The 15733-nt window shown below is 43.2% G+C and overlaps 1 protein-coding gene across 1 annotated transcript in view; it reads left to right on the top strand.

The window, feature by feature from the left end:
* usp43a (ubiquitin specific peptidase 43a) overlaps positions 1-15733 on the top strand; it is a 98892-nt gene that overhangs the window by 42840 nt on the left and 40319 nt on the right. The window contains exons 4-6 of the mRNA XM_060046941.1: positions 3035-3127; positions 5432-5567; positions 7639-7783. Of these exons, the coding sequence (XP_059902924.1) occupies positions 3035-3127; positions 5432-5567; positions 7639-7783 (374 nt within the window). The remainder of the gene's footprint in view (positions 1-3034; positions 3128-5431; positions 5568-7638; positions 7784-15733) is intronic.

Genomic DNA, 15733 nt, shown 5'->3' on the forward strand with positions numbered 1-15733 from the left:
GTGATATTAGATAGATTATATAAATACCCGTATATAATATTATTATGTTATATTATATTATGTAGATATAGAGCTCCAGGAGTCAGCAAACGGCAACAATCCCTTCTCCTCCATGCTGTGGTTCAGTCTGACAGCTCATTGGTCAATGGGCAGCAGCTAATTTGCATCGATGCTACAGACAACAGAAACAGCGCATTCTGAAGGGACTGAAACAGAGGGGAATAGCGGTAGACAATATATTTTTTCCTAAAAGCTATTTCCAGCAAACAGCTTCAAAAACATGTTTTCTGGAACTCAAATACTATGTTTACTTGTTGGGAAAACACCATAATATTTTCTTCTTAAAGGACCCTTTAAGGCCCTTTAGCATGTCACCGATTTTTTTTCTACCGACAGGCTTGAAGAAAAAACTATTGGGAGTCACACCTATCTTAGAATAAAAATCCGGAATGTGTTCAGGCCCGTACAATCTTGGGCTGAGTGGTAGCTTCTCCACAAGTTTATGGGCAACTGAGGTAAAATAAGTGTTAAAGTGATTGGCTATATCCTCCTTCTTATTTACCTCTTTTCCATCAATGGAGAGAGTAATACAAGAACTGGTAGTGCTTTTTGTCTTAGATAAGCATCCTAGATTTCCTAGACATTCCTAGACAGTCACATTCAACTGACTCATGTCTACTGTACCTAACTGACTTCATAAGGGGCGAAACAGATGTCGGCAAACTATGTGGCATGATCCTAATTGACTTACAGAACGCCTTTGATACGGTCGATCATAGCCTACTGTACAACAAGTTGTCAGCCTTGGGCATGTGCCCATTCCGCCTTAAGATGGTTTGTTTCCTACCTCTCGGGTAGATCCCAAAAGACTGAATTCCAAGGTCATATATCCAAGGTACAACTGGTAACTTGTGGAGTTCCACAAGGGAGCGTCTTGGGGCCATTACTGTTTTTAAACTACATCAATGAGCTGCATGCCATTTCGGAAGAGGAATTCAGTAAGATCAGGATCTGGCTATTAGACAGTAAATTATCTCTTCATGTGGCCAAAACTGAATTCAGTGTTTGTTTGGCTCTAAGCCAAGACTGCACAAGAAAGAGTTTTCCAGTATCAGCCTTGGTGGGCAGCTCTTTCCTGCCAAGCCCTCAGTAACTATTTAGGATGCTGTTTAGACAGCAACCTATATGGGGGGAGCATGGCTTCAAAGGTCATGAGCAAGGTAAATGGCCGATCCAGATTCCTAGCTAGGAAAGCTCCATTCCTTAATGCAGTTAGCCTCAGACTGCTAGCTAATTTACTGGTTTTATGCTGCTTTGATTACGGCCTTGGCTCATGGTATGGTGGTCTTACTATGGACCTAAAAGACAAACTGCAAGTTTCTCAGAATAGGTTAGTCAGGGTAGTGCTGGGGCTCACATCAAGGGATCATGTGGGTAAGCTCCAGTTCCAACACCTGGGCTGGCTCCCCCTGGAGGCTAGGGCAGTTCAACTCCAGCTCAGGGTGGTCCATAATGTTTGCAATCACAAGTCACCGGCATACCTTAATAATCACTTTATTAACGGCGTTCCTTTTTTATCGCGCGATTAATGCTCTTTTGGCTTGGCAAACGTTGTAGTTTTTTCACTTGCTGTCTAGCAACAACTAGTCACATTAGAAAAACGACAACACCATTCCGGATCTAGCTACTGGAAACAAAACAACAAGCATGCAGCAAGAACTTGGGGAAAGCAAGGATAGGGAGCTGTTGTGCTGATCTTTTCTCCACAGTTTGTTTGCAACTTAAGGAAACTTGAATCAACAACAAGGGTTTAGCCTAGGCAAGATCATATCTTGTTATTTTCTGTTTTCGATAAAGATACATATTTCTGCTTACAGTGCCTGATGGAACAGTACCCTTACCAAATCCTACAAGCTTAGAAGCAATTGCATTTGTGGAATTCAATACGAGGGCAGTGTCATGCCCGTCAGCGTCCAAGCTGACGCTTCTGTATTCAACATCAACTATTACAAATATGTCATAATTTTAGCAATGAAAACAACAGATAAAGAGGTAGAACGTTCACGAAGTTAAAGAAAGAAAATGCACAGTGTGAGAACAGTAACACTGTGCTTCCCACCGAATGTGGTTATTGGGTTACGGGCCAAACCGGATTGTCTTTGTTTCTCGTCTTAGACTCCACCATTGTTTTTGTAATCTGGTTGGGAGGACGCAGGAGCTCTCTGTCTCACCCTCCCTTCACCTCTTTAGCTCTGCTCCGCATGGGGCCAGACTTAGATATGCCCTCTTCTCCCCAGTCTCTCTCTCTATCTTGTCTCTTTGTGGATTTCCTTTTGTTCTGCTGCTCATCAGCCAGGCTCACTGAGTGTATTATATATATATATTGTATATATTTATTATATATACTTCTAGTGTTCTATTTCTATATTATACATGACGGAAATACCCCTGAGCCACTGTGGTAGATATGCGGTTTTCCCACCCCCAGTATGGGAGGGTGTTGTCAGAAGAAGACAGAAACACTTACATTTGGAAAATGCCCCCAAAAATGTAATGGAATTGGATTGAATTGAATCTCAATTTATATTAAGACAGAAATTGCATGTGATAATACACAATAAATACATAAGGTGTGTGTGTGTGTGTGTGAATGTGGCTATATCGGTGGATGTGATATTGTGTAACTGTAACCACAAGCCTTGTAAATAATACTACTGTTATAATGTATTTTCACATGAAAACACATTTTCCATCGTGTTCTGTCCTAGATGACTGCCGGCTGTGGCTTTAATGGGGAAGGTAACTTGGCCTACGAGCTCCTTCCTTCTATCTGTGACTTTGGTCAGGTTGGCATGGAAATGGACATCAGCCTGGTTTTAGTACATTGCAGCATCTGAGAAGGAAAATATAAAATATGAAACGTCTTACCATGCAACCTCAGTGATGTTTATGCAACAAAATGAAATGAACGGAGGTCATTTTGATAAAAAGACAAAGTATGTTTGATATTCTCTATCTCTCTCTCTTTCTGCAGGTCTTCACTGACATGCCCCCATTGCCTTAAACAGAGCAACACCTTCGACCCATTCTCCTGTATCTCCCTGCCCATCCCCCTACGCCAGACCAGGTATCTATAACTTGTGTTGTTATTATAAGTAGTAATACGTTGCGATATGTTATATAATGGAATATCTTGTTGTGTTTTATGTTGTGGTATGTTGTTAAATGTTGACTTTGTTTTATTGGTTTAATCTGTGTTTACCTCTCTGAAGCACGTCGATAGGGTAAACAAATGTCAGTATGTTCTCCATCTCTACAGATTTCTGTTTATTTATTGTCACTGCAGCATTTTGTAACGGTGTAGTGGCCCCGAACACATGAACAAGGCAGGGAATGTTCTAGACAGAAGATACACTGAATACACAAAAATGATAATGCAAGGCAGCTTATAAATCAATAATAGAATAAATAAGTGTTAAGTGTGGAATGGGGTTGTACATGTCTTTACATGTAAGTGAATGAGCACACCAACATTCACACACACAGACATGCTTTTGCCAAGCAGCAAACACGATGCAAGATTTGAATAGACCATCCACACTCACACATACACACACACACACACACACACACACACACAAACACAAACCTGCTTTCTCTCAGTGCAGTAGTCTATCAGCCTGGCTGAAGGACGGGCAGCATCAGGGAGTTCAGCAGGCCGTGTGGTAGCCAGGCCTGGCTGGCTGAGATAGTGAGGAGAAACACACCACACCAGATCAGTGGGGCTACATCTTATGAACAAATGAAAAAGCAACAGTCTTGCACAGTCTTGGAACGTTATTGACCTATCATGATCAAGATTTTAACTATGCTTAAGATGTAGGCAACGAGAATGCCTTGTCTCGGAGAAAAAATAAGTGCCTTTCACCCATTTCTCATTAAGTAGCTGTAGCTGTTTTTCTCGTTGAAGAACAGCCTTCTAAATGTATGGTTAAGTCAGCTCACAGAAGTGATTTTGGATTGGATTCCTGATGCGATAAACGTTGAAAAGCGTTGAATAAGATATTATTATTTAAGATAAGAAAAAAGCACAAGCTAGCAACCAAACCACTTTAGTAACACACTTAAGCAATATCTATCAAGCAACAATTAAATAATAGCTGATTAAAATACAAATAATACACATACTGCATACAAATACAGTTTCTCATTCAGTGTGGGAAGGTCCACTGCATTAGATACCCAAGTAAGAATTCTACAATCTATTTACCCCCCGGGTGATGTTATCTGTGGAGAAGACCAGCTATATTTTCTTGGTACCTCGTGGTACACACCTAAATCACGCATGCACACATGTTGACCTTGGTATTGATCACACCTCCCAAACATTGAAGTATTGGCACATTGGCGTGCTTCAGTGGTGAAACATCTGCACACACACACGCACACACACACACACGCACGCACGCACGCACGCACGCACGCACGCACGCACGCACGCGCGCGCGCGCGCGCACACACACAGTTTGTATAATATACAATACAAAAATGTAAATGAAAACTATTTTGACCTTGTTTTCCTTGCTCTCTTTCTCTCGATCTCTGTCTTTGTTTAACCCATGATCCCTCGATCCTTCCCTTATTGCTTCTCTCTCTCTCCTCCCCCTCCTTCTTTCTTTCATTCTCTCTTTCTTGCTTTCATTCTCTTTCTTTCTTTCATTCTCTCTCTCCGCTCTCTTTCTTTCTCTCTCTCTCTACCTCTCACTTCCCTTTATTAGTCTGTGGTGATAAAGCTGTTTATGGTGGGATGAATCTCTCTGTAATCTCTGACCTCAAACAAGGACTATAATTCTTGCATGTGTATGTATGTGTGTATAATGTGTATATATATATGTATGTATATATGGTGTTGTATATATATTTATATTGTCCTTAAATTTGTTATTTGTATATTTTGTTTTTCTTAGGTTGTATCTTTTATCTTTTGTGTATGTGTGTGTATTTATGTTGTATGTATATATATATATATATGTATATGTGTGTGTGTATGTATATGTATATATGGATATGGATATATATATGTTATATTTTATATTATATTTTATTCTTAATATTTATTTATTTGTGTATGTATATCTGGAGTTCGTGACAAAAATTATTTCCCTCTGGGATTATTAAAGTATTTATCTATCTATCTATCTATCTATCTATCTATCTATCTATCTATCTATCTATCTATCTATCTATGATGTGATTGGCTTCACTGACCTGCAGAACATCCATGTTATGTCCTAAATGTCATGTATTAATCTAACTAACTCTCTCTCTCTCCCTCTTTCTCGCCATCTCTCTTGTTCTCTCTTTTTCCATCTCCCCCTCTCTCTCTCTCGCTCTCACTCACTCTCGCTCTCGCTCTCGCTCTCTCTCTCAGGCCGCTGTGTGTGACCCTAGTGTTCAGCGCCAAGGGCCAGCGATACCTGCGGGTGGGTCTGGCCGTGCCTCTGATGGGTACCCTGAGGTGCCTGAGAGCCATGGTGGCAGAGGAGGGCAAACTCCGCCCAGACCAGGTATTTTAGATTAGATTAGATTCAACTTTATTGTCATTGCACAAGTAAGGACAACCAGTACAACAAAATGCAGTTTAGCATCTAACCAGTAGTGCAATCAATAAAACGTTTTTGTTAAAGCAGCGCTATAAGAATAATAATAATAATAATACTACCCTCCCAACAGACATCAGTTTATTTATGTCAATGAGTGTGTAGGTAAAGGTTGGCAGGTCTGCTGTCTCCATGAATAGCATGGCAACAGGCGATCATAGAGCTCCAAAAAACATGAGAGAGAGAGAGAGAGAGAGAGAGAGAGAGAGAGAGAGAGAGAGAGAGAGAGAGAGAGAGAGAGAGAGAGAGAGAGAGAGAGAGAGAGAGAGAGAGAGAGAGAGAGAGAGAGAGAGAGAGAGAGAGAGAGAGAGAGAGAGAGAGGTTGTGAGAGACAGAAAAGCAAGAGAGTAGTTGTGTGATCATGGATCGGATCGGTGAGCGACAAATAAGAGAGAGGGGTTGTGTGTGTGTTTGTCTGGGTGGGTGAGCGAACGAAGCAAGAGAGGGGTTGTGTGTGTGTGTGTGTGTGTGTGTGTGTGTGTGTGTCTGTGCTTGAGAGACAGAGCAGAGGGGGAGAGATGCCGTTATTATCTCCAGCTCGGAGCTTTAAGAAGCGCCCCCCCTGCTGAGCGAGGAATGGGGCTGATGTTGTTTGTCCTCCGTGCCGACGCCTGCCCAAGCCCCCCTCCGTCTGTCTGCTAACACCACCCCTGACTGACTGGCAGGAGAGGCTCCACCTGCGCTGATTCATTCCTCCACCTCTGAGCCGTCTCCCGACCTGTCACTGGCTCGCTGTGTTTGTTGTTTTCTTGCTCCGGTTTTGTGACGGTGACAAAGCAAGCGAGTGAGATGAAGTGACATGCAACATTTTTTTCAGTGAGTTGACGCAGGCATGCTTGAATATATCAACTTTAAAACAATAATATGAATAATAATGATAGTAATAAATGTAACTTGTAGAATTCACTTTATATTAGAGATAAGCGGAGATATATTTCTACGTTTGGCTATCTTACCCATATTCCGATGACTTGCATGAGGGGGATTTGCTTGGTTAGCCTCTGCTTTCCATGAGACACTTCTATAAATTATCATTTCCAATGTGTTCGGAATAGTGGCTTGTTCAAAAGGCGTGCCAGTAGCAACACCACAAGATTGTCGTGTCTATAAACATGGTAAACACACAATATTTTTGGCTGTCCTTATCAGGCTGTCTGTGATGCGCCGCTGACAGGATACCCTCCAAGGAGACTTTCCAGCAAGAAGCAGCTCCTTCTAGTTGAAAAGCCTTTCTAGAAAGACGCTGGTGTGTTCACTACCGCTCCTCTTCGTTTATGAGACGGGGTGGGACGCCTTAAACTAGAACCTTGAGGAACATCCTCCGCTTGGAGCTTATGGTGAAAAACAAAGTGAAACAAAAAGATACAAATATAAATGATAAGAGGCAAGGGACCACACAAGTCTATCATACAACTCAACATGGTGGAAAACTAAGGCTTGATGGCAAAAAATAAATGGCAAAAAATAAATTGATAGTGCTCTATTCCTGTTGCCAGGACCTGACTGCTGCCAGGCTCCGGCGGGGCCACAGTGGTAGCATTGATGAGGACAGAGGGAGCTGTGATCACGCAGGCCACCCAAAAATAGTCAATGTAATGAATCCCTTTTATTTGAGAAGGGAACTTTTGGTCACAGACGAGGAAGTACGTTCAACTTCCCCCGGCTTGAGGCGAATTGGCTATCTTCTAGTCAAAGTCAACATTCGGGTTGAGAAACATTTGTTCCACTTGAGGGGTAAATAAAGTTGCTCTTTGCAATCGAAGCGACGTGTGTATTTGGTGCGATAAGCTTCATTCTTATAATGTCATTCCTGTGACTTTCCAAACAAGCACATTAATGGGAGTTGAGCTCTTCCTTCTCTCACATTTTTATCCTCTCTCTCACTCTTATTTTTATTGTTCAACTTAATGAATTACTCAATTATTTTAAAAGCCATCACCCTCATCACCATCATCGTTGACTCCGCCCCCTCCTCCAGGTCATCCTATCAGAGCTCTACACCACCGGCTTCCAGCGGAGCTTCTCGGATGAAGACGACCTCACGTCCATCACCGATAGCGACGTGGTGTACGCATTCCAGGCCCCTCCCCTTCACAGCCGGGAAGCCCCTGCACCAATCTCAGGTAAACATGAAGACCATGGACCGCTTTCTTTTCCCCCCCATTACAAATGTTTTGAATTCTGCGACCCACTGAAAAGTGTGACCCCAGGGGGAGCTGTTCACATTTTCTGCAACATGCACGAGATTGAAGCGTAGACAGGCATGAAGTCTTCACGTGCGGAAACATGCACGAGCTTAAAACTTAACGTTTGCATCGTCATCGATCACTCGGATTGGGGGTACCAGGCGCACGTTAAGTGGCTGGAGCAAAACGGTTGATATGCCTCTGTGGTGGCATAACAAGAGCGCAACGAGCGTGCAGAGCCAACACTATTCCGCACTGATTGACATGATACAGATATGAGGATGACAAATTAAAAGCAGGTTGCTGTCGGGCGCCTCTTCCCGAGGCCCGCCGTGCTTCCACTGGAACTACAAGTTGCTGCCGCTTCAGTTGCCCAATACATTCGGCTCTGTGCTTTCGTTCCACAGTCGGCAGCGGGCTTCAGATCTCCCCAGCATCACACCAAACGTAGGCAAAGCGACCTCGGATCGCCCCAAATTGGTGCCCTAATAAATTGGGCTCCTTAAACCACTACAATCACCCTTACTGTGCGTTCACACCAAACGCGACGGGGCGACAGGATCCCATACAAAGTGAACGTATAGACGCGTATCGGGCGAATTTTTCGCGAGACAAAACCGGCGACAAGTATTGATTTGTCGCGCTACACTTTCGCTGTGCACAGGCGAGCGCGTTCACGAGGATTTGTGGCGAGACAAATTCGCTCCAGTTGAAATATTTCAACTTTGACGCGAATTTCGCGTGATGACAGCCAATCAGTGTTCAACAGCGTGGCCACTGAGTCACATGTGTAACGTAACAGCCAATCAGCGTTCAGCCGTCAAACTCAGTGCAGTGCAGTCCGGGGTGAACTGCAGCATGGAGGAGAAAGTGAATGTTGCCGTTTGCGACTCCCGGAGCTTTATATATAATAGTATATGATATAATATTGGTATATATAATATCATGGCCAAAAGCTCTGTGCTCCGGATGGCCGTAGCGTGGGGAGCTCTCATAGGGATTGGGCTTCTCGGGTTTGTTTACCGGCGTTGCTATGTTTCCGGTCTTGTGTGTTCCAACGGTTTATTAGGTAGGCCTATCTACAACGCGAACGGGCGACAAATGTCGCGTTTGGTGTGAACGTACAGTAATGCGCCTAACATGCTGCTTTAGCGCGTGTAACGCATCTACGCGCCATAACCAATAGTTCCCTATGCAAAAATGCAACTTTTGTACTGATAAATAACACTGATACTGACGGTTAACTAGCTTTTATAGCCAAGCTGGCAAGCTAGTAATAAAATACAAATTGGGGAAAGATTTTATTTGAAATGTGACATAATCATGACACTTAGCATGTTTGCAACTAATGCTAAATTCCAAGCTCCCTGCTTTATCGAGCATTTCACCTCCAGCTTCTTTATTCGATGCTCGTAATCTATCAGTTATTTTGGAGCATTTCGCTACATACTTTTTTATTTTTTATTATTTCTCCTTTCTTCTTTCTCTTTTTGCTGTCCATCACTTTCAACACAATGAAAGTAGAATAGAATGTGGATAGTAGGGGTGTGACGATATACTCAGCTCACGAGACAAGACACGAGACACGATATTCGGTTCACGAGAACGAGACGAGACGAGATTTTAAGAAAACTACAATGACAAAATATATGACTGGACCAACAGACTTTTATTTAACCGAGTTGCACATGCATTTTGAAATGTTTTATTATAACTCTTTACATGCATTAAATTGAAACTAAAACTAAAATTTATATAAGTTGAAGTAAAATAAATTAAATTAAATTATTCTATTTTTTTCAATTGCGAACAATATTATCTGCAAAACCAAATCAAAGTTCTACTCCGTCAATACAGAGTGCAAATAGTGCAAACAGAGTCTGACCAAGTATGTCACTTACAACTTGGTATTGTCCGTGTCTTATCAGTCACTCTACTGCCATTCATCATTTCCGCCGGGTACCCAAAATGCTGCCAAACAAATTATTTAAAAGTGGCGGGGGCATCTTCGACGGTAATACGGGTATTTTCCAACGTCATTCTGACTGCCTATGGCTGCTTCCCCTGCTTCCCCTCCTTCTCCTCCTCTTCTTCTTTTCCTTCTCCTTCGTTAGGTTCTGGCAGCCTAGACGTAGCAAAGGCGCATTAATGCCCCTACAGGCCACAAATAGAAGTTTGGATAGCTCACAAATCTCGCGAGACAGATTTTTAATGCGACGGGTAATATCGTTGAGTTTAATCTCGCGAGATCTCGTGGCACGAGATCTCGTCACACCCCTAGTGGATAGCCTAATGGCCCACCAAACGCGTGTCAACTCGTGTCAAGATGCTGCAAGATGTGCTAATTTGCATAGAGTTTACTTTTGTCCCTCCCCTTTACACGCGCCGCGATTACGCGCCCGCATGTGAGCCTTCCCAGAATCCCTTGCCCACTGCTTCGAGCCCGCATCCAATAAAAAAGTGAACGGGAGGTGAGTGCCACACTCAAGACCACTCGTTTGGTGTGGCCGAGCCTTAAGCCTTATTTAAATATAAGTCGTATTTGAAACATTACCTTGCCTTGTGCCAGGTTATCGGCATAGAATTTGATGTTGTCGCCACACAAACTGCAGAAGGCCTTTTCAGAGTGCAGGTTGAATCCAGGAAAAGAAAAATGGGCTTGCATTGTTATCTGTAATATAACCTGGAACGGCACTTTCCAATTCTACATGTGTACCAATAATAGGCCTCGGTTACATTTATCTTTTCAATGCAACTGTTTTGATGCAATGTGCCAGATTGTTCAGGGGTCTGATGTTCACATTTGACACCTGAATGCGAACTCTGTGGCCGATTCTGTGTTTGGATTTCACCTTCCCACAAAAATAAAAACCAAAACTGAAAGTCCAATGTATAACAGCATCGCGCTGCTGTGGTGGTGCAATCAAAATACATCTCACACCCCTACAGAACTTTATGCAGTTCGAAGGTTGTTTTTCTAAAACTGAGAAATATATTGTATGTTCAACAGATATTCGGTCTCTCAAATAGCACTGTAACGGTAATAAACGGTGTGGAGCCGTGTTTACCTGCCGAGGGGACGGGGGAGAAGTCCGGGCGAGGCTGGGTGTAGTTGCCTCCATCTCCTCCGCTGTTTCTATATTTTTCTATATTTCTTAAATCAGTGTAGGATATCGTCGCTGTCCGATGAAACTCGCGTACATCCAAAACGGTTACTTTTCAGGAAATGAAAAAAACACCCTAATTTCAAAGCAGTTGAACGTAGCGTTGTCATACTTGGTACGTCATCTTTAAATGTAGTCGTAATATTGCCAGTGTGATGGTATAGTTCACATTTTACCAAAATCGAGTTTAAATGGACATACGTGCATATTTTACAGTAACGGTGGTCGATACGCGTTCTTCCGATCATGAATGGGCAAGTCGCGTTTCATACTGACAGATGAATAGGCTACGCTAAGTTTATTAATTGCCTACGTCCAACCTAAGGCTATTTAATAAACTGAGCATAACCTATTAATCTTGTCAGTATGAAAATCAGTGTACTGATTCATTGTCCCTTCATAATTATGTCTCCTGCTAACTATGAAGTGATAATGAATCAGTACACTAACAAGCTATACAGAGGTTGTAACGTTAGACCTACCGTAATTGTGTCACTCCTCGCTCGTCCACTCACTCGCTGACGTCAATCACTCACACACACACACACACACACACACACACACACACACACACACACACACACACACACACATACGCACACTGCCATTCTCTCGCACACACATACGCTACTCGTAACACTATGCCTCGTTATGAAGGTCGGAATGAAGCGGCCACCGATTATTGACAGGATGGGTACTTTATTCTACCGGAATCGTTCGCTTATTCACTAGACAGTGTCTAGTGAAGAAGCGAACGATTCCGTTCACGATTCCGGCAGACCAACTGCCGGTCAAATCACACAAAACAATAGAGACAGGGATCACACAAGCAACAGGGATCACACAAGGCCCACTCTGGATAAATGTCGTTCATATCGCATATGAGGACTTTGACGGCTGTGGAGAAATGAAATCCTCCGTATCCACGGAGAGCTGTCATCACAGAGAGGGCATCTCTTCGCAAACTTACGGCATCAATAAGAGGGGGCGGTGTCAGCAGACTATTATTTAGACAAATTAGCAAATTTCAATCTGACAATTTTACCAGAGAGTTAGAAAGGGCGTATATCGTGCTTCTGCCTTCTCACACCGCGAGACAGGTTCGTGGCTTTGAGTGTCGTGATTTCGGTTTCGATACGCGTTACAGCTTGCCTGGTTCTACCAGACTCTCGTACTCTTCACTTCATTTCATTTCATTTGTACAGAGAGTACTGAAAGGAAATTCAAATTGAGCGGAAGTACTTAGGCGGGCGGAGCCAGGCTACGTTACAGCCCTATTTAGCCTACTTTATTTACGTTCGTCAGTCAGGTTCACAATAAAAAATATTCGGTAAATTATTTCATCTTATATTGCAACTAGAATAAACTTGAGAACAGTTGACAAAAAAACTAAATACCTTAACTTCAAAGTGTTATTCGGCTACCCGATGATGCGCTTCCAGAGACGCTAATGAGATGACTCCACAGGGCGGGAGATACGCGGCGGGATTGACAGCTTTGACACCAAATGGATATACTTGAAAATCAGATGACGTGTTTCACAACTTTTCATTGGTCAATTAGGTTCATGACGCATACTGTATACGGAAATGGACCTGGACATAACTATCATCGTAAAATCTCAAAATCGGCAAAAATGGACATACGCGGTTTTCATCGGACAGCGACGATATGTTAGTTTGTTCACCTATGGTTAAATAAATGTTTAGGTCTACTAGAAGGATTTCGAGCAATGTTTAATTCACAAAGACTGCAATATTTTTTAGAACCCTGTGCATGCACCTGCGCATTGAACGGAAAATCGAACTATGAGTAATCGATTTCAGCACTTTCTGGACAGCGCAGTGTACGAAGATGTGTGTCCGAAGAAGAATCCTAAGAGACCGTTCGGGAACAACGCCTATAGCGCTAAACAACTTTGATAAGTCTAAACGTAGTAGTCTTCGTAGCTCGCTAAGAGTGGAGGTTATCGGGAAACCGGGCCCTGATCAGGTAATATCTAAAAGTCTCAGCAAGGCCATAGTCGGCAGGAAATAACGGTCTGCCCGCTCAGAATCAATAATCAGCTGACTTGTGGTTATGTTGTGGCTTATGCAATTGTTTCACAGTAGACATAATTGTTCCAGACAAACCTCCCAGGCTGGTGGATGAAGCACTTCTGACTCTTTCATCTAGGGCAGGGGTCTCAAACTCAAATTACCTGGGGGCCACTGGAGGAAGCGCTTGGCTGAGGTTGGGCCACAAATACTGAAGTATTTCTTAAAAAGGGTGTTTAGTATAAAAAAAAAAAAACGGTTCCAATTTTCTCAATATTTATTATTAACAGTTCAACATTCTCAAAGTGCATAAACAGAACATTTCCTCTGAAAAAAAATAAATATATTTTTTTAATTTAGAAAACAACTGTTCCAACCTTCACAGTATTTATTATTACATAACAGTTCCTCAACCGACATTTATTATTATTATTATTATTATTATTAAATTTGTATTGCAATGTAAACAATCTCAAAGTGCATGAACAGTAATTATAAACATAAATTCCTCTGGAAATTTTTTTAATTTTAATTGTACCTTTTTTACCCAGGGAAGTAAGAACAAGTCTCTTTTTTAAGTGAACATTGAACAGTTCTTCAGAACATAGGACTCTCTTGTCTACTTTTTGCAGCCAGAGACCTGACAGCGCTTTCTCTCACACAGCTGAGCCACATTTGGCTTGAGGGAAGAGGCGGTTGAAACTCTCAGTATGGCTTGGAGATGTGCATCAGTAAGTCTGCTCCTGTGCTTGGACTTGTTGAAGTTCATGGTGGCGAAGAGCTTTTCACATTGATATGTGCTCCCAAAAAGGCACATGGTCCTCTTGAACATCCTGGACAGCTCAGGGAAGGTGTCGGGCAATTCTCTCATAAACTGTCCAAGCTTCTCTTCATTCCCATTCACATCCCTGAACTTTGCTTTGAGATCAGAACTGCACTGTAGGTCAATGAGCTCCATTTGAAGCACAGGGGGAGCATCTTCCACATCAAAGGAGAGGGGGTTGGCAAAAATCTGTAAGATGGACATGTGTGTTTTAAAGTCTGCAAACCTGTGATTAAACTCCTCCTGTAGCTTCACAATGGCTTCAACATACTCCTCACAACAGAATGGTGTACCTGTGTCTGCAAGTGCCTTGCATGCTGGGAAGTGGCAGAGGTTTTTCTGAGAGACCTGGGTTCTCCATAAGACCAGTTTTGTGGAGAACGCTTTCACATTATCATAGGCAGCGCTGACCAGCTGGCCTGGGCCCTGTAGCTTCTTGTTTAGCACATTCAGCTCATGTGTGATATCGACCAGAAAAGCAAAGTCCATGAGCCACCTTGGGTCACTTAGCGCAGGAAGCTCCATTCCATCCTGCTCCATGAAGGCTTTCACTTCATTCCTTAACTCAAAGAACCGCTTTAGCATGTTCCCTCTGCTGAGCCAGCATACCTGAAATCAAATTAAATTAAATTAAATCAATTGTCTTCATACACTAACAGGTAAGAAAGAGAAGGAAAAGAAAAAGAAAGAATAACAGTAACCTAACAGAAAAAGAACACTTAACAAAAAAACTGCTAAAAAGAGACGTGTGTGTGTGTGTGCGCGTGTGTGTGTGTGTGTGTGAGTGAGGAGGAGCAGAGGAAGAAGTGAGAGCTGTCAGATAAGTTTGTGTTATGTTGTTGTAGTTACGTCGGGTCGGACGCTACAATATCAATAACAACATGTGATTAACATCGTCGGACGGGAAATAGCCACGGAGCGGAGCCAGTTTCCTTTCGGTCCCGTTAACCGACTGTGCCAGATGCGCCAGAGCGCGCACCTTGCCAGGCTCGCGCGGCGATTTGTGTTTATTCATCTTCACAGAGCGCAAGAGAGATTAACACACACAGCAGGCTACACACACACATTCGGGCTACACATAGCCACAGACACACAGCTGAGGGTCCGAGGCGCTTGCCGACTGGGCGGCAAGGAGAAATGCGCATCTGGTGGTGCCCCCCCATGTGTGCGTGTGCGTGTGCGTGTGCGTGTGCGTGAGAGAGAGAGACAGAGGGGGGACAGAGAGAGAGGGGGGGGAGGGGGGCAGAGAATATAAGAAAGATTAACAGACCGAGAGAAGGTAGAGATGTAAACAAGGAATATTTACATCTGTGAAGTACAGAACATCTTCGTACGCTGACTCGACCTCCTCCAGAAAAGCCCGGAACTGGCGGTGCTTTAAGCCCTTAGATCTGAGTCGATTAATGACCTTCACCACAACAGACATCACGTGTTTAAACTTTAGGCATTTGCAGGCTAGGGCCTGCTGGTGGATGATGCAGTGCAGAGCGATTGCCTCTTCCACACCCTCCTCTTTCAATTTTTTTTGCACAAGTGCAACAAGTCCATTCTTCCTCCCTGTCATTGAAGGCGCTCCGTCTGTAGTTATCCCAGCCAACCTTTTCCATGACAGACCAGCATCCGAGAGGGCATCACACAGCTGGCGGAATATCTCCTGCGCAGTGGTTTGGCCACACATAGGGATAACCCTGAGTAATTCCTCCGTTACATGAAACTTATCAACACCACGGACGTATATTGCCAGTTGGGCAGTGTCAGTGGTGTCTGTGCTCTCATCCAGGGCCACTGAGTACGCACGGAAGTCTTATACTTTGTCACGTAGTTGACCATAAATGTTACCTGACAGCTCGGTAACACGCTCTGC

The sequence above is a fragment of the Gadus macrocephalus genome, chromosome 3 (genome assembly GCF_031168955.1).
Source record: "Gadus macrocephalus chromosome 3, ASM3116895v1".
Taxonomy (NCBI): domain Eukaryota; kingdom Metazoa; phylum Chordata; class Actinopteri; order Gadiformes; family Gadidae; genus Gadus; species Gadus macrocephalus.